This window comes from Curcuma longa, unplaced genomic scaffold (genome assembly GCF_044706935.1).
Source record: "Curcuma longa cultivar G26 ecotype Majalengka, Jawa Barat unplaced genomic scaffold, ITB_CL_G26_1.1 utg2798_np1212_758248_RagTag, whole genome shotgun sequence".
In the NCBI taxonomy this organism is placed as follows: Eukaryota; Viridiplantae; Streptophyta; class Magnoliopsida; order Zingiberales; family Zingiberaceae; genus Curcuma; species Curcuma longa.
In genome coordinates, this window is record NW_027435600.1 from 60,037 (window position 1) to 84,088 (window position 24,052).

General features: G+C 38.1%; 2 protein-coding genes across 2 annotated transcripts; one reads left to right on the plus strand and one right to left on the minus strand.

Moving 5' to 3' along the window:
• Positions 1-1,352: 1,352 nt before the first annotated feature.
• Positions 1,353-3,838, minus strand: LOC141820224 (putative serine/threonine-protein kinase PBL7). The gene is made up of 6 exons (XM_074707511.1): positions 3,524-3,838; positions 3,193-3,434; positions 2,272-2,663; positions 2,048-2,180; positions 1,858-1,947; positions 1,353-1,781 (listed from the first exon to the last, which is right to left on the minus strand). Exons 1-6 carry the CDS (start codon positions 3,816-3,818, stop codon positions 1,572-1,574), a joined length of 1,362 nt encoding a protein of 453 aa, XP_074563612.1. The 5' UTR covers positions 3,819-3,838; the 3' UTR covers positions 1,353-1,571.
• Positions 3,839-15,230: 11,392 nt separating this feature from the next.
• Positions 15,231-22,412, plus strand: LOC141820234 (protein ALTERED PHOSPHATE STARVATION RESPONSE 1-like). The gene is made up of 4 exons (XM_074707519.1): positions 15,231-16,432; positions 17,736-17,917; positions 20,553-20,776; positions 21,490-22,412. The coding sequence occupies exons 1-4, from the start codon at positions 15,370-15,372 to the stop codon at positions 22,298-22,300; spliced, it is 2,280 nt and encodes a 759-aa protein (XP_074563620.1). The 5' UTR covers positions 15,231-15,369; the 3' UTR covers positions 22,301-22,412.
• The last annotated feature ends 1,640 nt before the right edge of the window (positions 22,413-24,052 follow it).

Consider the following 24,052-nt stretch of genomic DNA (forward strand, 5'->3'; position numbering starts at 1 on the left):
AAAGTTTAATTAATTTTAGACTTGATTTGATTACATTATCAAACAAGTTCAAACATCATAAAATTTGATTCGACTTAGTTTGTTTATAGCCCTAAAAGTAAGCTACTTAAAGAACGAAATCACACCCTCATAACTTTGGTACTCAAGTTAGCACATGCTACAACAGCCGGAGATTATATAGGTCCATATTTTGTACAAAGTCATTTTCAAGATACTGACAGGAATGATAGGAAGGATAGCTAACATACTAGGAGATCTCTTGCATCCAGCTCAAGTTGCTTTTATAAAAAGGCAGATACATTGCCAACAACATCCATGTAGCTCAAATTTAGAGGTTGATTAGCGCCTAGATGAGTGGTTTTCAATGGCCGAGGGAAGAGTAGCTAAAGCTTATGATTTCTTCAGGCTACTAAGGTAGAGACAAGCATGGGTGACTATGATATGGAAGACATATTGTGACTGTTGGCACATGAGCGGTTGCGATCTAGAGATAGAAAACCATGTGCAAGACAAACTCTGCCTTTTTTGTGGGGCTGAGGAAGAAACCCAAGAGCATCTTTTCTTCAGGTGCATAGTGGTGGATTCACTTAGGAGGAGAGTTAGAGACTATACAATAGCATGCTTCAGATCTTCAAGTTGCATTATTGTGGGTCTAGTATTTTGATTAAAGCTTGACACTTAACTATGTCGGTCTTAATTCATTTTGTATGACAGCCTAAGAATCGTAGCTTGTTTGAGGAAGAGGATTGATATAGAGAGGACCTATAAGAAAATATAAATTCATGTATGTATATAGAACTTTAAATATCTTTTCAGACATTGTACTCATTTTGGATATTATACATTTATCTTTATCTAAAAAAAAGTGAATCCAATGCAATATGATTCGCCCGTGAAATAAAACAGCAATACATTTTATAACTCTCAGATTGATTTTGGATGGGCTGATTGAAAAAAACCCTCAGAAATATCTTCCTCTCTCAAACGTTCTTTCTTTCTCCAGCTACAAATTCGAGCTGCAACTCTTCCTCAACTTCGTCGGCCCTCCGGATTAGAGCCCGGTCGGGTAACACGTGGCTCAGCCCTTGCTGAAGCTCTTGGCTAGATCAACATGTTATCTTCTTCTTTGCATCTTCACCTACGTCGGTGGTCCGTCGTCAACGAGCTCGATCTCTCCTCTATCTCTGGCTTTCTGAAATTTGCAGTCTTTGTCCACTTGCTGTGCTCTCTGCACTGCAATGCGTTTTATGATATATGGAGATGCATTGTTTGTTTAATTGGGTTCTTTGGCCGAAATTCATTCGCAAATTTGCCGCTTGGCAAAACAGTATTGTTCAATGAAACAGTCATAAATATATGACTAGCACATAGAATCTACAACAAGGAAACAGTATTGTTCAAAGAATTTGACATCAAGTGGCATCAACTAATTATGCAGTATACATCAACGGGCCACTCAGCCATATGTATACGACTAGCTAGCACACAGAATATACATCAAGGAAACAAGAGCTATGCTGATGATTGATTGAGGCTATAATATGGCTAGAAGATGTCTCCAAACTGTGCTTTCATTCATTATGCTGACCTTCCAGATCCATCACTGATCCTTCTTCTTTCTCCAAAAATGATGATCTTGAGACCTCCAGTTTGGAGGGAGTAGCAGGGGTCACTGCCACGCTATTTTTGACGACGAGCGGGATGAGCGATTGCACGACATCGGTCATTAGAGGGCGATAGTCTGCTTCTGCTTGCACGCAGACTGCAGCTATGGCTGCAACCTGAGGATATCAACAAATTATCACAGAACCTGCACGTATTTTTTTTTTCAGTTTTGTATTTGTCAAATAATCAGACCTGGATTAGCTCTTTTTTTGAGAATTGCCCACTTAGAACTGGATCTACCATGTCCATAACCTTCTCTCGGTTGGTAAGCCTTGGAAGAGCCTGCAACAGTTATCAACAGAGAATGCGTAGGTGTCTTAATGAAAAGCAATCTAAGGGAATTACTGTGATACAAAAGGACATGATGCACAAAAATATCAACCCATGAGACTAAGACGTGCTCTCCTTGGGGTCTTGCTGGATCAATTGGCACCCTGCCAGTTATAAGTTCAAGAAGAACCACCCCGAAACTATAAACATCTGACTTGGTTGTCAATTTGCCAGTCGATGCATACCTGTTCAATTCACCACCAAATTAATTTCTCTATTCTAACAAATGTATGGACACGTATATATATATTCTGAGTCGCATGCAGTCACACTCACTCGGGTGCAACATAGCCAGTAGTTCCCAAGACTCTAGTGAGAATCTGGCCATTGATCTTATCTGAGCCAACCTTGGCCATGCCGAAGTCTGAGACTTTAGCTCTGCAGTTGTGGTCCAAGAGGATGTTGCTGCACTTGAAATCCCTGTGGATAACGGCTGGGACGGTGTGCTCATGAAGAAACTCGAGAGCGCGAGCACAGTCGAGTGCGATGCTGAGCCTCGTCCACCAGTCGAGAGGTCTGTGATTCTGGTTCTTCGATTGGGGGTGGAGGTGGTGTTGAAGGTTGCCATTAGGCATGTACTCGAACACTAGCAGCCGATGATGTTGATCCGCACAGTAGCCAATTAGGCCAACCAAGTGACCGGAGTGCAGTCGGCTAAGTAGATCGACCTGCAACGTCATGAGTTTTTTTTTTTTCAGAAAGAAGAGGACAAAATGTCTAAGAATTTTACTTGTGTGTCTTTTCTCAATAATTAGGAGCATCAAAGTCATAGGCAAAAAATATAAAATAACAGAAACATCAATACAAGTCATATTAATGATTAAGGATTCAAGATGCCTCTTGCCCCAGTCTTATGTTCACATGTAGCATGTTAAATGTCATTGATAGAAAAGATTGGTAAGCAAACGTCTTCTCAAAGCAACTTGGGCATCTTCTCTCTTTGAAAACCTTGTGTATAATGGACAAATGAGAATGTCTGTTAGGTGCACCTTCTCCTTCTTCATTTCCTCATGTAAATGATTAAATTGTAGTAGTTCAGATTAAATTCACATCTAGGATTTTAGAATTCTTATGTGTTTGGAAAACTAGAAATCAACATCTGATCTAATGCTCAACGTTTTTTAGAATTATGCATCCTACAATTTCAAAAGGAAAATGAATTAAAAAGAAGAAAGGTAGTATCTGAAAGTTAGCTACCTCTGTCCTGAAGTCTCTCTCGCCTTGCTTCCCTTCTCTTTGCAGCATCTTGATGGCTGTCACTGTCCCATCGTTGAGGGTTCCCCTGAACACCAAACCAAATCCACCATTTCCGATCACATTGCTCTCACTGAATCCTTCTGTGGCCTGCTCCAACTCCTTGTAAGTGAAAACCTGCCCTCTCCTACACCTGACTTGCATGGGAAACCCCAGTTTCTTCCCTTGAATGCAACTCCTAACATCTGGATACAAATGGCCTAGTTAGATGAATCAATGCCCAATACATGTCATCATAAACAAGCTAAAGAATTGGGGTAAGCGAGTTAACTACCTGGGCTATAGCCATAGCTGATGCCATTGGTGGAGTAAATAGGAATTTGGGTCCTATCAAAGGTTCCTTTCCTAAAGCTGCTAGCGCAGTTGCTGATGTTGCTGTTCTTCCTAGATTTAACTCTGCAAACTATGACCAGCAACGAAACGGCGGCTGCTAGAACTACAATCACCGTGAGAGGCCCAACGACGAGGACGACGGAATTGGAGCTGAGAAAGCTTTGGCTGCTCCCATGTTGAGGTTCACTGTGGTTGGGATGGCGCAAGAATGGCGGAGGGGAAGAAAGCACAGCCATTTCTGGTGACTAGCAATGGAGAAAGGATAAGGAGAGGCGTGCTACTAGTTAAGGGATGGTGCCTTTAACCGGAGGGTCAACAGGAAGCGAGCGCCATATAAGTCCAATCTTCTTTCACATGCTTCGTGCCCACCATTAATTCCCCAACTCTTTCCCCGGCTCCCTCTCGTGACTTCCTATTTATTATGGAGCTGTGCTTGATCCAATTGAGTTGTCATTTCTTGTAGAACATTGGGCTCCTTTCCCCACCAATCCAACTGTTTTCTATTAATGAAAAAATTGACGCTGAGTGACGAGATTGGATGATTAATGCAAAGATTCTGGTTCACGCAATTGCCCAACGCTGCTTGCTAACATTTGATATTTAGGACTTTGGGACCATAGGCAGCTCTTTTCAGCTAAATGCTGGAGGGACAACCACCGCATGGCACAAGGACATCAGCGGCAATCACAAGGCTCTCCGGCGGCTCAGAACAGTTTGCGGAAGGGCGAAGCGAGCTCTCTCCACCGCCCAAACCACGGTCGAGTCGACTCTCAGTTCGAGGGCATCCACTTCTACAGTCCACCGTCGCCCGAGCTCGATTCGAGGAGCTCAACGTGGACCTCTCGATAAAATTCTTGGAGCTGGCGCAGGAGTGGTTGACCCAGAGCATCAACCCGGACGAGCTGCAGCCCACGGTGCCGCCGTTCAAGCCGCCATCTTGAGCGGCAAGGGCAACGAGAAGGTGCAGGACCTGCTGCTCCTTGACGTCACGCTCTCTCTCTCTCTCTCTGAGGCTGGAGACCTCCGCCGGCGTCATGATGGCCTTGATTCCGAGGACACAACCATCCCCACCAAAATCGAAACAAGTTTTCCCCACGTACTCCGACAACCAACACGGTGTTCTGGTCCAGGTCTACGTGGGCGAGCGAGCTGGAACCAAAGGCAATAACCGCCTCGAAATTCGAACTCTCCGGCATTCCTCCGGCCGACAGAGACGTCCCTCAGATCAACATCTACTTCGACATCGACGCCAATAGCATCCTCAACGTGTCCACCGAGGACACGACCACCGGACGGATTAACAATATCATCATCACCAACGACAAAAGGCAGGCTCAGAAAGGCAGAGATCGACAAGATAGCCCACAAAGCCGAGGAGGAGACGTACGGTATGTCCAACTCCCTCCCGACGGGGTGGACATTGACATCCTACATGACGCAACGAGAGAAGCCCGCGGAGGTTGATTCCTGAAACATACTGCTGTTGTTTTCGGCGCTCTCCTGTGGGGTGGCCTTTGCTTCTGCTCACTTTTCAAGACTTTGTTTTGCAAATTTTGATTTGTGGATGTTTTAATTTGATTTGCAGATTAAGGCGTGGCTTGGCAAAATGATTATTTTATATCTGCTTAACATGCAAGTGTACTTGCGGATCCATGCTCTTCTGTATAACTAATGTTTGATGAAGCTTGATGTTAATTATCTTTGTCAATCTTTGTCTCATTCTGAAGTTGACCGGATTGAGTTTGTCTACCAACTCGTCTAATTAAGTATACATCAATGTCGCAACTCAGCCATAAATATATGACTAGCACATAGAAACGAGAGCTTTGCTGATGCATGCGAGGCTATAAAATAGCTGGTAGATGTTTCCAAACTATGTTTTCATACGTCGTGTTGACCTTCCAGATCCACCATTGATCGTTCTTCTTTCTCCAAAAATGATCTTGGAACCTCCACTTTGGAGGGAGTAACAGGGGTCGCTGCTACTATGTTTAACGAATTAGAGGGCGATAGTCTGCTTCTACTAGTAGCCATGAGGTTGATCGGCGCAGTAACCAATTGGGCTAACCAAGTGACTAGCGTGCAGTCGGCTAAGTAGATCGACCTGTAATGTCATGAGTTTTTTTTTTCCAGAAAGAAGAGAGCAAAATTAAAGGTCTGAGAATTTTACCATCTGAAGTGGGGACAACAGTTGCCAGAGGGTTGGCATACTTGTGCGTCTTCCTCAATAATTAAGGGCATCAAAGTCATAGGCAAAGGATTAAACAACAAAACATCAATACAAGTGATATTAATGATTGAGGACAAGATGCTCCTGGTCTTATGGTCACATGTAGCAGCATGAGTGTTATTGACGGAAAAGATTTGTAGGCCAACCTGATCTGCTTTAACCAACATGGGCATTCCTCTCTCTCTGAAAACCTGTGTGCCACAGGCAATGAGAACGTTTCTCACCTGCACATTTCCCATTTCCTTGACCTATATACTTATGCCAATTGTAGTAGTTCAAATTAAATTCGCATCTATATATTGTTGGATGATAGAACTTCTTGATCTTAGGATTTTTAAAGTATTTGGAAAATTAGAAAACATCATTTCTATATAGAATCTGTTGGAGCTAGTTGTTCGTGGTAAACTAAATGTTATACCCAAATACTATCATCAAAGACAGAAAAAGGATAAAGAAAAATAATAATGGATTGGAACGATAGAAGGAGACGTACGTGAAGAGAATTGATAGTTGATCGATCCGTATGATTAGATTACTGGGAAGAGCCTTTTATTTATAAGCATGAAATCATGATATTCATTAATCTTGCCTCTTAATGACCATTATTCAGTCATTGTCCTAGTTCGCTAGAGAGGCTTGACTGTAAACTAGTTATTGGCAGATAAACTTACTATGTCAATAGTTTGAGTCGATTAGAATTGATTAAATGTTGAAGCTAGCGGTCAATTCACCTGGTGTTTAATTTAACTCATAATTGGTCAGTATTGATAAGAGTTTTGTGTATGTATTTCAATCAATTAAAGAGGCATTTAAGTCAACTAAATTTAAATAGAAGCATTCGATCGTTTGATCTACCTTATCTGTTGATTTGCTATATAAATAGAGATGCAAAGTACCTCAAAATACAACAATAATTATCATGAAAACCTCTCATTCTTTTATCCCTAAGCGTATTCAATGACTCTTAGAACTAGAAATCTTTGAGCACGTGAAGATTTAAGATCTTGTGACACTTTTCTTGTACTTAGTGTCTTTATGTTTTTTGTTTTTTGGTAGCTATATTCATCCCCTCTGCCGTGCTATTCAATCCTACAACATCGCGACGGCGACAATAGAATTGGATCTGCGAAAGCTTTGCCTGCTCTGATGCTGCGGCTCACTATGGTCGGGATGACGATGCAAGAATGGTGGAGAGGAAAGCATAGCCATCTTCTTGTGACGAGCAATTGAAGGGGGAGCGAGATGCCTTTAAACTGGAGGATCGGATAAACAAGGAGCAAGTGCCACATGCATACAATCTTCCTTCACATGCACGCACCCACCATTACTACCCCAACCCATGCACCAAATTGTAATTGTTTATCACTTGATCCAATTTGGTTGTCATTACCTTTGGAATACTGGACTCTTCCCGACCAATCCAACTGTATTTTATTAATGAAAAATTGACATCGCGACGAGGCTGCGTCATTGATGCAAAGATCCTCCCTCGCTCCTGCTATTGCCCAACGCTGCTTGCAAGCATTTGATAATTAGGCCTTGCAATTGGGACCATATATATAAACAACTCCTTTTCATGCTCAATGCTAGGACAACAACGTTCATATTAAACAACTTAATTAACTTGAAACATCAAATGGGGGATTCATCCATCTTGAGGACCGGTAGATGCTTGTGACTTACTACTCTTCTTAGTACAATTATGTGGATGCTGATCGGGGTTGCAGTATATAGACTAACTACAACATCAGCCAAAAGGATCCACCCGGATGTTTAGAGTTGAGAGAGAGATCAGGAAAGAGGCCACGAGAATTAAGGTGGTTTTCAAAGTGCTATTGGGTGGTGTCGAATCGATATAGCAATCGTACGTCCAAAGTGAAGAAGTAAAGCAAATTTTGGTAGATAGATGGATTAAGAGCCTACCTTCTCCATTCGCCCACGTGAAGTACCGACAGCATCCTCATTGACGAAGACGGCATTATATTAGCGGTTTGTGAAGGAGACAGCATCTACGGCTTGCGGGAGAGATTACGCCAACGATCGTGCGGATGAGGGAGCAACGATAAGCACAATGAGAAAAGTAAGAACGAGAATTAAGTTTTTAATTATATTTTAAAATATATATAAATTTATTTTAAATTTTAAAAATTATATTTATTTATTATATATATTACTAATTTAATATTAATTTATTAATTAATATAATATTTATTAACCTAAATCAACTTATTGCCTATAACATTGGTTATAACATTAATATTGATTATGTGATTAAATTGATTTTTTTACAAATTGAATCGATCAAATTTTGATACCAAAACAAATCAAATTGATTAATTTGATCGGTTACGAATTAATCAAAATGTTTATATCAATCGACTCATATTGATGATGTCATCAATCGACTAATATTAAACAATTTAATCATATTCGAATTGTGTACTATTAATCAATTGATTATAATATATTAGTTGACCGATGATGTTTCAGTTTAATCCGTTTACGGACGTCTAAGAAGCTACTAACAAAGAACATCCTATTGATTGATTGATGACAACTTGATCTATCATGGAATTGAATCATTGCTATCCTTTTCTTTTTCACTTTTATAAGCTTCCTCTATGACATTTAACTTATGCTACAACCATCCCGTGGTTCGCCCTGACAAATATTGCTTCCAATCGAGTCATTGTCATCACAACTCAGAGTCCTTGGATTGCCCTAGTGGTGAGGGCAGAAACACAGCGCATAGTTCATATTTGCCAAGCATCGTTCATTGGCATGGCTTCAATGGTCCCCAAGCTAAGCATTTTGGTGTAGTAAAGAAAAGAACAAGACCGTGAGAATGTATAATTGAACTTGCAAATTAAAGTTGGAAACAGTGCCACCAGACCTGTTTATCGTTCGGCTTCTGTACGTAATAGGCATGAATAGATTACTAATAGTCACGTGTGAACCCTCAACGTAAGGACATGTGGCATCCGCCATGTTATTAATCATCATCGCAGCCTTCCAACGCCCTACGTCTCTGGAGCGCTGAGCATTCAAGCACTCTCTGTTAAGCACCCTTTCTCTCTAGATAGCTTGGCCAGGAAGGGCAACACCCTTCGCGCTTCAGGCTCCGTCAGCTACAAGGGAACCTACCTCTAACGAAGCCTATCCTACTTCCTGTCGAATACAATCCGCAAGATTGATCTATGGACAATTTGATGATGAACTGAATCATTTTTTTACACTTTTTTTTTTCACTTTCCTCTGTCAGATTTACCTCATGCGCTACAGTCAGCCCTTGGTTCCCTGACAAATATGACTTCCAATATCTAGTCATTGTCAATACAACTCACTAAAACCTTCCCTGGCATAGTCCTCCTTGGATTACCCTAGTGGTGAGGGCAGAAGCACAGCACAATGCTCACAATCTGCTAATAAGCATTATTCATTGCCATGGCGTCGTATCGATTGGGGACCCCAAGCTATTTGCACTCCCTCAAACTGCTGTAGTAAAGAAAAGGACAAGACCGTACGTGAGAATGCATAATTGGGCATGATGGTGAAACCTAAAGTGGGAAGCAATGACACCAAACTGTTCATCTTTCTGCTTCTGTAACTAGCAAGCATGAATGGTCTATTAATAGTCACGTGTGATCCTTAGTCATATTTCGATCCAATTTATACGCAAGCTAAAACAAACTTGTATGCGAGCCATCTTAATTATTACTAAGCCTCACATACAAGTATTTGGCTATTTTATAAATTTTGTATATATTGAGTGTGATCAACAGAGATATTAAGGTTTAATTTGTTTAACAAAATTAAAAATTATAAGGTTCTGAGTTCTGAAAAACTAAAAGTTGAATGAAGACATTGTAGATTCGTTTTTATCCTTTGACTATATATGTTGAAATAGTTACAAAAGAAGAGTTGTTGTATTAATTATATATATCATATATATGATAGCCAAATCCTAATTAAATAATTATATATATGTGACATCACGTTAAATCTTAATTATGTATAGTATGCGTGTCTTACGTGTTTGTCTTACATGGCAACAACCCTTAATTTTATGTGTGAGTCACAACCTACAAAAATATTTTAAATTTGTTGTAACGTTACTTGTACGCGAATATGTGTAGTCAAGGATCAATATAATATGAGTAGCAAGTGACAATTATATTAGCATACACAAGGATCAAATCCAAGTTAGCTAGGACAATTGAATAGATCTAGTAATTAATGGTTTTGTATAAAATTAATTGTCATAATCGATTTGGATGTTTGTTTGCGATTGAGACCATTGTATCAATCACTTGTCCAATATCAAGATTATGAAAAAAAAAATCACATGTGAAATCATAAATTTCATGAAGATAGACACCATCTTCATCCATCAAGATCATAAACAAGGGGGGAAAAGTTGTGAACAACTTCTCCAGCCCAACCAGATGATAATGCAAATATATACCACTAAACAATATAACTTCAACTTATATATTGATACGATAACAAAATTAAAAAAGAGAATTTAAACGACTTGTTGTCTGTACTGTACGTATGATAAGGTCTAAAGTTGTATAATTATCTCTCTCAAGCAAGAAAAGAGAGAAATAGATCAGATCTCTTCTTACACTATTTTTGGATATATAGTTGTTGAACGTAACTAGAAGCATTTAAAATTTTTAGTGAAAAAACTAGATGTGATTAAAATTTGATCATCCATAAATTGAGGAAACTATCAAATGACCTATTGGAAGTTCTCTGTCTTAGTAAGTTGGAGATGGAGTTGGGGATGGACATTGAACTTCCCTTTGCTCTATTTGCTTTGTTCTTCTCTTTGATCATGAAGTGTAATTCTCCTACTATGGAGTGAAGCAGGGGGGAATATTAAGCTGCAAAGCGAATCCAAACTCCCTTCTTTAAATCCTGGTTATTCAGAGTTTGCATCGTTAGAACGAAGGACACAACCTAGCTATACTTCTTGCTTGGTTCTGTATATATATTTTGTCGTGGCTCCAATATTTCTTCCCTTTCTGTTTGTGTTCTTTGGCCTAGCATTTGTGGTGTTTCGCCATCAGGTATACTGTTCAAAGTGTCCAGTTTGTCTTCTTTAATTACGTACTTTTGTATTGACATCTTGACTGAGATAATTTTAGAATTTTTCACTTACCTGTCCAGTTTCTCATGGCATCGATTAACTATATAGTTAAGTTTATCTGTTTCCAACAATTTCCTTTTTTCTGAATCTGCATTGTACTCAGGAGTTCATTTAAAATTATTTTTTTCTGTACAAATTTAAATTTTAATAATAAAAAATATTCTTAATTTAACTAGAATTCATGAGCTTTAATCCATTAGCACCCTCTAGCCACTAAACCAATAATCTTCTTTATTATAAATATAAAGTAGAAAATATGTAAACGACAATTTTAGATATCAAATAAAATTTTCATTTAAAAATTAAATGTTATTCATTCACCTAGGTGCTTTCTTTTTTATTCACAAATATATGCAGCGGATGGTGCGCGCGCGGCCAGCTGGTCTCCGGAGGAGGATTCCGATAAACAGTGATCCGGTTTGAGAACATGGAGATGGACTGACTTTTCAACGCACCCACGCACGACCAAGCTCTTTCAGGAGGTCAGATGCTCGTCTAGACCGTTCTTCTAAGGTCGATTTCTATCAGGTTGTCTCGGTGAGATTGACTCTTATCGAATTTGACAATTGCAAGTCGACAATCATTGGGTCAGCTTCTGTCGAGTTGGTCTCTGTCCGATCGACTTCTGTTGAATTGGTCTTCGTCGAGTCAGCTTATGTAGAGCGACGTGAGGACTCTAACGAAGATCTCCGGCACTGATGATTGAAAGGATCAGAGGGATGTTAAATGGGAGTTAAGGCATTTTCTAACGTGGCCATTATGATGTTCAAATCAGATTTGTAGAGAGATAAAGGATAATGTGAAGTGAAAAATAATGGATATAATCCTTTTCTGTTCTGAAATTGTTGTGCGTGATTGAACTCGGGCAAGATTTGGGTTGAGTTCAGTCATGAGTCCGACTAATCGAGCTAACTTGGACATGACTCGCCTGATCCTGATCCACCTTGAGCTCAGACACCTTGTCAAGTTGACTTAACTTAAGTCGGACGGGTGCCGAGCTAACTAGAGTTGAACTCGGAAGAATTGGTCGGACATGACTTGAGTTCACTGTGAACTAGGTCAACTTGACCGGAGCTATGTCTTGAATCAAACTGATCGAGATTCACGTTGATTGAGTCCTAAACATGCTACATAGTGCTTGCCATTCCTGCCACATCCCGGTCAAATTGTATTCGACAAGTGACCAAGGAATGCACTTAAAGTTACGTAATTTCCAAAGAACATACTACAGTTTCAGAATTCCTAAAGGGCCCTCTGCCTTTCAACCGTAAATTAAAGAAAATTTTAATTTTCTTTATTTAAACTGAACCGAACCAAACAAAAAAAATTTAAAACCTAATTATTTCATCAAGCAGTTTTATAAAAAATCATTAGACCTTAAAAAGTTCATTTTAAAAAATAATTAAATCATTAAATTAATGATGATCTCCACAATTTATTCATATTTTAAAAAATAAATTTTAATAAAAATTTTAAAATACAAAAGAAGATTAATAAAAATTATAGAATTAAAGGAACGTTAATAAAAGTTTTAAAAAATTAAATTTTTTATCCTTTTTAAATAGCTAATTATAAGAGAAAAATGAAACAAAATTAAATAAAAGAAATCACAAATTAAAAATTAAATAACTAAAAAGAAGTTACTTTGGTGTCATTTTTATTAAATCATCATCGCACTTTAATATTGATTTCGTCAACATTTCATCATATTTATGTTGATTTCTTATAATTAGCACCACCTTGATATTGATTTCTGAAGTTCAGCATCATCGTAGTGTTATTATTCAAAGATCAAACCAATGAAATCTGTTGATCTCGTAAACGGTGATATTGATTTCTAAGAATTAATCTACTATGGTATTGTTATTCGAATATCAAAATCAATTTAAACTGTTGATGTCACAAAATGATGGTGTTGGTTTTCAAGGATCAACACCACTATGGTGATGTTATTCGAATATCAACACTAAAGTCTGAAACTTTAAAAATCTTTTGAGCACTATTATGAATGTTTTCAAATTGATAACTTAAGACATATTTCAACTTGGGCAATGAAAAAACCTATTGAACTTAGAAAGAGTCTAATCAAAACTTGCTAGATCTATTAATGGATTTTGACTCAAATCTATTGATAGGCCTAGGGGATTTAGATATCTGAAGAATTGATATGTACTAGAAAAGGATAATGTAGAAAAGATATTTATGATGTAGAATTTTAGTTTTGAGACTTCTACAAAAACTTTTGGATCTGGGTTAGTTGCCTCAGGCCCTCAAAGTCTGAAACATTAAAACTTTTTTGAGCACCTTTGGAAATACTTTAAGCTAATAATTCAAAACACATTTGGACTCTGAGCATTGTAGAAATCTATTGGACTTGGAATGAGCCCAATCAGACCTTACTAGGTTCATTAATAGATTTTGATTGAAATTCATTAATAGACCTAGGAGATTTTGATTTCTGAAATATGGATATGTACTAAAATAGGGTAGTATAGGGAAAGAATCGATGGTGTAAAATTCTGGTTTGAGACCCCTTTAAGAAGTTATGGATCTGTGTCAGTTGTTTCAAAATCTGAAACTTTAAAAATCTTTTGAGCAGTGTTGGGATGCCTTAAAGTCGATAACTCATGGCAAATTTGAACTCACGGGCTTGGATTGGATCTAATCATAACTTGCTAGGTTCATTAATGAATTTTGATCGAAATCCATTAATAGACCTAAGAGATTTGAATTCCTGAAAAATTGACATGTACTAAAAGATGGTAGCGTAGGGAAGATATATATGGTGTTGAATCTTGGTTCTGAGACCCCTACAAGAACTATCTATGCCAATTCTATCAATTCAAACCCATGATTTACAATGTTCCGTTGATATCACAAAGAGAAGAAGTTGATTTTTAAGGATTAATACCAAGGGAGGTAGGTAGGGGCCACCGCCCCCCAACTTTTTGATTTATTAATGTATTTATTTTAAAATTAATAATTAATTATTAAATATTTAAAATGTACTATCTGCCTCCGCCCTTGTATAATGTTGTATTCGAAGAACAAAACTATATAATGTACTGTTGATATCATAAAATGACGGTGTTGTTTTACAATGATCAATATTATTGTGGTGTTGTTATTCGAAGAATAGAATCATGATGTTTCATAGATATCACAATAGGATGGTACTGGTTTCTAAGGATTAGTACCACTGCGGTGCTGTTATTTGAAGATTAGCACCACATTGTTATGTTGATTAACTTAAGGGTGGTGTTGATTTTCAAAGATTAGCATCACTGTAATATTGTTATGCGAAAAATAGAATCATAGTGTATTGTTGAAACCATAACATGTTGATATTAATTTTCAAAGATCAATACCACTTTAGTAATGTTATTCGAAGAACATAACCACCGTGGCGTTGATTTCAAAGATCAAAACTTATGTGGTGCTATTGTTCAAAGATCATATTTATAATGATGTTGGATATGAGAAATCAACACTCGGATGATAATATTTTGACGAAATCAATATCAAAGTGATGGTGATAATTTAATTAAAACAATACTAAAGGAATTTATTTATTTCTAGTTATTTAATTTTTATTTTTTCTTTTGTAATTAATTATTTAAAAAAGGAAAAAAATAACTTTTTTAAATTTTTTATCAACGTCCTTTAATTATATATTTTTATTATTATTCTTTTATATTTTTATTAAAATTTTAATTTTTTATAAAAATATGGATAAATTTAGAAAATGATCCTGAGTTTAATAATATAAATTAAAAAAATGAACTTTTTAATATCATCAATGATTTTTATACAAATTTTTTTAATAAAATAATTAATTTTTTTATTTAATTCAATTTAATTTAAATAAAGATTTTTTTAAAAAAAATTAGATTGAAAAATAAGAGGGGTATAATAAAAAATAAGTGTGCTTTTTTGATAATTCTGATGCTCTCAGAATATATAACTTTTAAGTGCCTTTCGTTAATTGGCGAATTTTATTTTTCAAAGAAAAAGAAAACTTTTCTAAACTAAACAAACAGGTCTTCGAGTGCCCGCCTATCTTTACGGGTACAATGCAGTGGTAATGATAGAGTACTTGAAGAATAAATAAAGTGGTGTTCAAATGGCGACGAATATTCGAGGTTGGCCCCTGCTCCCATATTTACCATGGGAAGCAGGGAAGGGGATAACGGGCCTCGATTATATTTATATATATAAAGAAAAGAGGAGTATTTTAGTTTTAATTACTTTTCTTGCACAAAATCAAGTATGGAAGCTGCAATCGGCGAGATTCGGTGATTCACCGCAACAGCAGTTGCAGGGCTCCCATATTTGCCGCAACAACGTCTCATCCTTGCCGATGAGGCGAGGAGGAAGGTGAAGAGCGGACACTGCCGCTGCCATGGGATGTGCGCAGTCCCGGATCGAGAACGAGGAGGCGGTGGTGCGATGCAAGGAGCGCCGACAGTGGATGAAGTCGGCGGTGTCCGAACGCAACGCCTTCGCCGCCGCCCATTCCGCCTACGCCGTCGAGCTCAAGAACGTCGGCTCTGCCCTCGGCGAGTTGGGACAGGGAGAGTCCTACGACCCTAACCGACCTTCCTCCTCTTCCTCCGCTGTTGCCGAATCTTCCGCCTCCGTCGCTCCGATCCAGCCGCCCACCGATGCCTTCTTACCGCCGCCTCCGCCGCCGTCAGAGTTTTCCGCAGCCCCTATCCAGCGCTCCAGGAGCATGCCCGACCTTCCTAAGAAGCTCCCTTCGAAGATCAAGCCGGAAGCCGCCATCCGCGAGGACGATGACGAGGGGGAAGAGGAGGCCGAGGCCGACGATGAGGAGGAGGAGGAGGAAGAAGAAGAAGATCGTGGGATTCGCCTCAAAAGGCGTCATCGGACCACCAGAGGTACCGCGGGATTCGTATCGTCCTCTCCTCCCCCTCCCCCTCCCGTTCCCTCGCCGCCGCCCCCTTATTCCACGCCCACGCCCCCTTCGCTGCCGACGGATACAAATCCGAATGGCATGGAAGACAAGTGGGATTATTGGTTGCCCATGGACCATAACATGTTGCCGCCGTCGCTAGACCCGCTTGATGCGATCCGTTCTGAAAGAGCGGATGCTCCAGATGAGAAGCTTAACACACCATCTCCAGCGCCCCGCACTGCGAATCACCATGATGATGAGCCTCTGACGCCAGAGAAGGTTGTCATCGAGCCTACGCTGCCACCAAAGTTGCCAAAGAAACTGAAGCAGGGGCGAAACGTGCACCATCAGCACGCTCAATCTGCATCAACGCTGGATGCCAAGAGGGGGAAGATAGTACCGGCAACTCGCCCAAGCGTTAGTCTCTCAAAGGTTCTTTTGGATCTCGATGACCATTTTCTTAAAGCATCGGAGAGTACGCACGATGTGTCAAAGATGCTCGAGGCAACTAGAATGCACTACCACTCTAATTTTGCAGATAGCAGAGGTATTTAATTATTTTGTGAATTAACTCTTAGGAAATTTATTTATTGCAGAGAGTCAGATTGGATTGTAGCGTTGCTGCTAGATACCATGCCTAGTCTATTTCTGTTACGTAGACTGCATTGGATTAGCGAGAATAAGCATGCCAATATTTCTGGATTTCTAATGTTCACTTCCACTGGTAAAATGTGACATCGGAGTTCCCTTTCAACAACGAATAGTTATAGGTTGAACAAGGACCTTGCCAAAATAATCAATCTGTTTATCTTCTCTTAGATTAGCATCACTTTTACATGAGATCTGGTGTATTAAATACTAAAACCGTATAACAAACTTTAGTAACACATCTGTATGAGTGGAACATGGTAGGGGTGACTACTTTTTTGTAATATTTCTGATCCTTGCGACTTCTTCAATTTGATTGTTTAATAAAGTCAATATATTTGAATTTGAGATCAGTCTAAGCGTGATTCTAATCACAATACCTTCTTTTAGGCTATCTATCTTACTAACAAATTTTGAGGTTTCAAATAGTTTAGAATAAAGTTATGCTTTATAATACTTTGCTAGTAATTTGAAGGAATAAATTTAGCTATGCAAACAAATAGAATCATAAGTAAGACTAAGACAACTATGAAGTTATTAAGAGATTTGTGTTCTAAAGAAACCTGGAATTTTCAGTAGTTACTCCAATGGGATAGGATACATTTCTGCATATTTCTATGAAACTTAGTGGTTTTCTACTTTACGGACCAATAGGGAAATGAAACATATCAAAACAAAAAGACAAAATGGTGGTTAGCCTTTTGATGTCCTTTTGTATAAAGTGTTCTTGAACCCACGTTCAATATTTGCAATCCATATGCTAATGATTAATATTTTGCAGCCAGGGAATTAATTTATCCACGATGTTAATACATTTTATACAATTTCATTAACCTCAAACTTATACTGTGATGGATGATCATGAAGCATCACTTTTAGTGGTAGCCTTAGAGATCGAGGACTTAAAAGTTATGTAGGTTTTTTTTGTCAAAATACCATTTGAGGTCTACAAACTACAAACTGCATATAGTTGTAGAAGACTTTCTTGGCATTGAACTCCATATTTATTCGTCATGATCAGAGAAAATGTTGGGGTAGCTATAACATTATATGATTTAAGATAAAGGTAGTCCACATAATCTCAGCTAAGGCCAAGACTCCGTTGGTATTCCATACTTTCTTGGCATGATGCCCATTGAGAAGTCGCACATTGTAGTTACCTTTTTCACTGTTGTGATATCTCGTGACCTACTATTTTGCAGGTCACATAGATCATTCTGCCAGGGTCATGCGTGTTATTACATGGAATAGATCGTTTAAAGGTGTTTCTGGGACAGAAGGTAGTAAGGATGATTTTGATGATGATGATGATAAATGGGAGACTCATGCAACTGTGTTGGATAAGATCTTGGCATGGGAGAAAAAGTTATATGAGGAAGTGAAGGTGTGTATTTCACTATAATTAAATGATTGTGAACTGCATAAAAAGACATCAAGCTGATTTTCTTTGTTATTCAATGACTGATTTTTTAGCTAATTCTCTTTGCTATTACTCTAGGTGCTTCAGATCACCCAGTTTCTTTCTCATAATTTACATTTTTGTTTCACCTAGGGTATTTATTTATTGAGATATATTTGGTTGCATTTTTGTTTCTCATAATTACCTGTGCCACATATTTGGTTGCATATTTATTTAAAATGCAGTAAGCTTGATATGCACTTTTATGAAGAGTTCTAATTGAATGATTGCAATAAATCATCTCATGACAATTTTATGACAACGAAATGAATGCTTTAAAAATTCTCTGCTGATGAAAATTCATCCCTATCATGTATGAAAAAGATTCATCTACAGGCTTCTGGTTTTGATGCACTGCAAAATTATTTTGATAAAATGCATATACTATTTATGGAGCCAAAGTGAAAATTGTCACGCTTTATTGCTTTTCTTCCATTTGTAAAAATGTGATATTCTGTTATATCCTGTTAAGAGTATTAGGTAATAGGGCTATCAGTGAACTGAGTTTAATCCTGCATTGGCCTTTTAGTTGTAGGTTTTCTCCTTGAGTCTTGTATGTGTTTGTTGATAATCACTCTGCAATTATCCATGCGAACTTTTACTTATTGGTTTCCACCTGATCTGCCTCTCTGTGGCAACAGCCTCATAAGAGATGTCTGTGCCTTATGATTTGTGTTTTTTCTAGATCTTGTTTACTTGCTAAATCCAGAGACTATCAGCCTAACCTTGCTGCTTGTTATGCCACTAGTCTCCCATGATGAGGCTGAAAGGTCTCTTCACTACACTTTCCTCTTTTCGCATTAGGAACCTTCAGAAATCGCTCCTAATGATCATCTATAGTGTGAGATCAAGGGCTCGATGGCAGATCTGCTCTTCCCTCTTGAGCTTTTGGCATTCATCTTCTTTACGTTTTCTTTATTGCTACAAAGATCAGCTGGATGTCTGCTACTGGTGCTTGCATTCTTATCGTGTACATGAGAAGAAGCTGCTGGAGATGAGCTTGCTCCACTGGCATGAAGACTGAGTCTATCTCTGCTTCAACCATCTTCTTGCAAATGTGTCAGTCATAGACTTCTACTTCTTGTCTCCCATGTGGGTTTTCCCTCTTCACAGAAACAGTGACTGTTACATTCACCACTTTAAGGGCACCTTCCTCCGTGCTCATAATTCATCTCTGGTGTTGTTCCTCTCGTTCACTGTTGATGTTATTGCATGAAAGGTTTTCTTTTCTGGTGTCCCAACTGGTGGAATACCATCTCCCTTTTGTTGCAGCTGGTTGGAAAGGATCAATAATCTATTCTGTCTGATGTATCTTTCATGGAATATATGTTCTCTTATAAAAACAATTGCCTGATCCGAAGGTGCTGTTGGCTTTCTATGGTTTATGTTCTTTGGTTTCTGCTCTTTTCCAACACCAGATCTATGGTTTTCTAATTCAACACTAGCAAGCAAGACCAGTTTTTTCTCCAGCATAGAAGTACTGTAGCCTCTTCAGCACTTATCTTCTTCAAGTTACATCCAAGGGGGAACCTTTATTCCTTTTCTTCCTGCTTTTAGCTCATTGGCATCCATCTCTTCTCCTTCTTAGATCTTATCTCTGCATCTTCTTCCAGCCTTGTCATCGACCTTTCTTGCCTTCATCTTTCTGCCTTAATCTTTTGATCAACTCTATTTAATTCACATGATGCATATGCGCGGCCTAAAAGTCAATGAAGACCTGAACAAAGAAAATATCTGGTTCCCATTTTGCTATTTCTAGCAATGGATTTGGACTGTGTTTTCCATCTTCTGTTAAGAATTGAGTCGAGCTGCGAAGCCATTTTTTCCTCTAGGATTCTTGAATGTTTTTTTTCCTTGGATAATTTTGTGCTATTGTATCTGCTGCTTGAAGCCCATTCAAGAAATTTGGTTTTGAGATCTTTTTTTATCCTACTTTGATTTCATCATTTCTCTTATTATCTTCTTTGTGGTCGAAGAGATCACTACTTGCATTCTCCAATCAACTATTCTCAAAACTTTGCTAATCTGAGACTGCATGCTTTGTTAACTCAAATTTTGTTTCAGCATGTGTGAATTTGTTTTCTTGTGATTATTTCTTTGTCGTGATTCGTTTCCTTGAAAGGGGTAATAAAGTTATTGGTGTAGTAGGTTTAGTCCTGCATTAATATTTTGCTTGAAAGTGGTAATAAAGTTATGCCCATGAACTTTATGGGTTTACTTTTTCCAATATTGTTATTCATCTTATCCAATCAACTTATTTATGATAAATCATTTAAGGTATTATTTGCATTATGCCATCATTACAGCACAGGATAACAATGACAAGAATTTGGGATCTGAAATCCTGGCAATTACTGAACCTTGTACTTATTAAGGAACCCCGTGAAAGACTGCACTGTCCAAACAAGTTTTACTAATACTACACTCAACAAGTTAAACTTCTCTCCAGTTATTGCATATAATCAAGCTTTTGTGCATCTTGATTATTCCGTTTTCTTTCTGTTTTTTTATCATTGTTGCCCTGCTTACACATTAACTAAACTGAGTTCATGGAAGACAGGCAGGTGAGCTTATGAAAATTGAGTATCAGTGGAAGGCTGCTTTACTTGATAGGCAAAAGAATCGTGGCGTCAGTACTGAAACACTGGAAAGAACGAAAGCAGTAGTTAGCCATTTACAAACTAGGCTCATTGTTGACATGCAGTCGGTGGATTCAACTGTGTTTGAAATCGAGCGTTTACGTGATAAACAGCTTTACCCAAAACTTGTGGATCTTGTTGATGGGTAAGTATTTTTTGAAGTGTATTATCTTAATGCATTATTTTATTATTCATCATGTTAAATATTTGTTTAGGACGCAAGTAAAATTAATGCTCCATTTATTGTCTATTTTTGAACTACTGTTCTAAAGATACTTAATATCTTCTCTTTACCTCACCAATGGTCTGCTGTCGTATTTTGAGGTTTTGAAATTTCTGGTTAATGTTTATTTTGCTCAGAATATATAGATGAGTTGCACCTAGTTATTTGTAAATATATCTGTTTCTGTATAAAATATAAATGATGCTATTATACATAAACCATAATTGTAAAATATTAGAAACTTGCCGTGGTTGGCATTTTTTTTGCTTTCTTGCGTTGGTATAACTGTGCACAGGAACCAACCAGTCTGTCTCCAAGCAAATACACACCACTGTAAGCACCATATTGGCAGTGTGGTTGGTCTTTTAAACGTAATGCTGCCTAGGGTAAATGCCTTGAGGTTTCATGTATTATCAAAAGTGCGTGATGCACATATCTATGTATTCTAAGAAGCCTACTGTAGAAGATGACTCAAATTATTCTGTGTTACGTGCAATAACCATAGTTACGAGCATTGTGCAAACTAGGACAGCCTGTTCATCCTGCCCTTATTACATCCTGCCTTCTTCATGCTACATATTATATCCTCCTGGTTTCTGCTAATATCACTAATGAATACCATCTTTCTTTATCAGGATGGCTAAGATGTGGCAGGTCATGCTCAAGCATCACAGTGACCAGCTAAAGATAACTGTTCACCTTAATGCCCTTGACATTTCGAATGCTCCCAAGGAAACAAGTGAAGTACAATATAAGCGCACATTACAGCTGCACCAAATCGTCAAAGCGTGGCATACGCACTTCTGTAAACTTGTTAGTCATCAAAAAGCATATGTGGCCGTTCTTAATAATTGGTTGAAGTTGAACATCATCCCAATTGAAACCGGTTTGAAAGACAGAGAGAAAGAATCATCTTCGCACAGACCACCGATCCAACCTTTCGTGCATACATGGCATGATCATCTGGAAAAAATCCCGCATGAGCCTGCAGCCAAAGCTATCCAAAGCTTTTCAGCTGTCATAGAAACAATCCTGACCCTCCAAGATGAGGAGATAAAGCAGAAAGAAAAATGCGAGGAGATGCACAGGGAGTATTTGCGAAAGAACGGAGCTTTTGAAAACTGGCACCAGAAGAATGCACATAGGATGATGAAATCAACAGTAGGTGCACCCGAGGGTGCGGAAGGGGCAACCGTGAAGGACCAGATGGAGGAAAGAAGGTCGTATGTTCAGTCTCTCAAAACTGCACTAGAAGGAGAACTTGATGCCCACAGGACGTTGCTGAAGCAGCTGAGGGAGAAAACTGTTACTAGTCTCAAGACGCACTTGCCTGAACTTTTTCGAGCTATGTCAGAGTTTGCTGATTTATGTACCAGGATGTATACTAGTTTGAAGTCGATCGCCGATCAGAGTCAACAACGCAGTCACTCACCAGTTGATAAGTGATAGAAATCGTGTCTTATGGTTTTTTTCCTAAATATTTTCCGTTTGATTGGGTTGTTCAGATTGGTGACTGGTAAATGTAATTAGCTCATTAGGAATGTACCACTGTTTATAATTGTTTTTTCTTTTTCTTTTTCAAAAATCATTGATGACTGTTGCTGAAGTGAATGACTATTGCTCGACACTTGAAGTGAAAATTGTAAAGTATGTGCAAAACAAAAATTAAGAAATGAGGAGGCCTTCTCGATCTGGGGTGAAACCCTCCTATGCCACACCCAACGCCAAATTCGATAAGTGAAGTGAGATCGGCGTGTGCTTTTTTCTGTGTCGGTTTAGCTTTTCCAATAAATTTTCATTCCAGATCCTTGACTGTGCACTTGGGCACAATGAGTCTGCACTATTCAGACCCATTGCGCATAGCAGGAGGTTGAAGAACGTTTTTTTAATCTCTGGTCTGCTGACTTGTGCATTAGTTACGATAGGACTAATTTTGTTATGTGGTAGACGAATTCAAACAATAGACAGTTCTACATAACACTATCATCTGTCCAATACTTTTAGGCTGGTAAATCTCACACACATTAGTGGAGCCTTTGATTTTGACTGAAAAAGGTATACCTACAAGTTTCCTAATGTTTATTCTCTTTTATATTCTTGATTTGGACATGATGATTGATGATGAGCGTTGATTTCTATATTAGCAGAAAAACACTTTGAACAATCAAAGCAGAAGAGGCTTCAGTTTAATATCAGAGTTCCTGCATGGTTTTATTTTTGGATCAACAAATGTGCCAAGATTTTTTTAACAATGACTTTGATTGTTATCCCAACACCTGCTAGGATCAGCAATTTAAATGTGTTTAGAGACATGTTAATCATAAATGGAGGTTTCCTAATCGCTAGAGGACTTCTCACCCTTGAAACTGACATTTGATGGATGTTAGAGTTCATTCAAAACTTTGCTAGAGTTGCACAACTTATGGACATTCATGGATATGCTATGCTTCTCAGGTTATTGATAGTTTGTTTTCATGGTTCCTGAACCAATTGATTCCTGCAAAACTAATTTTGTTTGTATGATACTAATACAAGATATGGTTTAGTATTGCTAACTCATTTTTTCATGTGCAGACAGCTGAGGCAGCTATGTCTACTATTGAATCAACATTCGCATTAGAAGTCAATTTGAAATTAGACTGGTGAAGATTAAATATGGAGATTCTCTCTAACACTAGTTAATCTTTCTTTACTTGTGCTAATTGTGTTGTTTATGCATAATGACATTTCTTTTCTATGTTAAGGCCACACAATAATAAATATAAAGGTGTTCAAAGTATCACCTCACTTTAAATATATTTATAAACAAACGTGTACTTTATGATACAATATCAACTTAAGATGAGCATGCCCCAAAGGATTTACACATCCATGAATGTAAAGGCAAGTTGGATCCTTTCTTTCAGTTTAAAGTAAACCTCAGATAACCATTCTGAAAACAACATCTAAATCAGGAGTTCGATTTGTTTAACCTTATTTTCTTGATATCCTACAATTTGGTAAAAAGAGCACCATTTCAGGGAAGAAATTGGCAGCCAGAGGTTCGTGTTCCTGTTTATTCTGGGAGTTCAAGAAATAGCATTGCCATTCTGCTGGTGGGCTTTAGTCTTCTTGTATTACCTTTAGTTTTGTGTACTCTGATAGTCCTTTTGTCCAAAATATACTCTGGTTACAGTAATTGCCGTTTCTCATTTGATA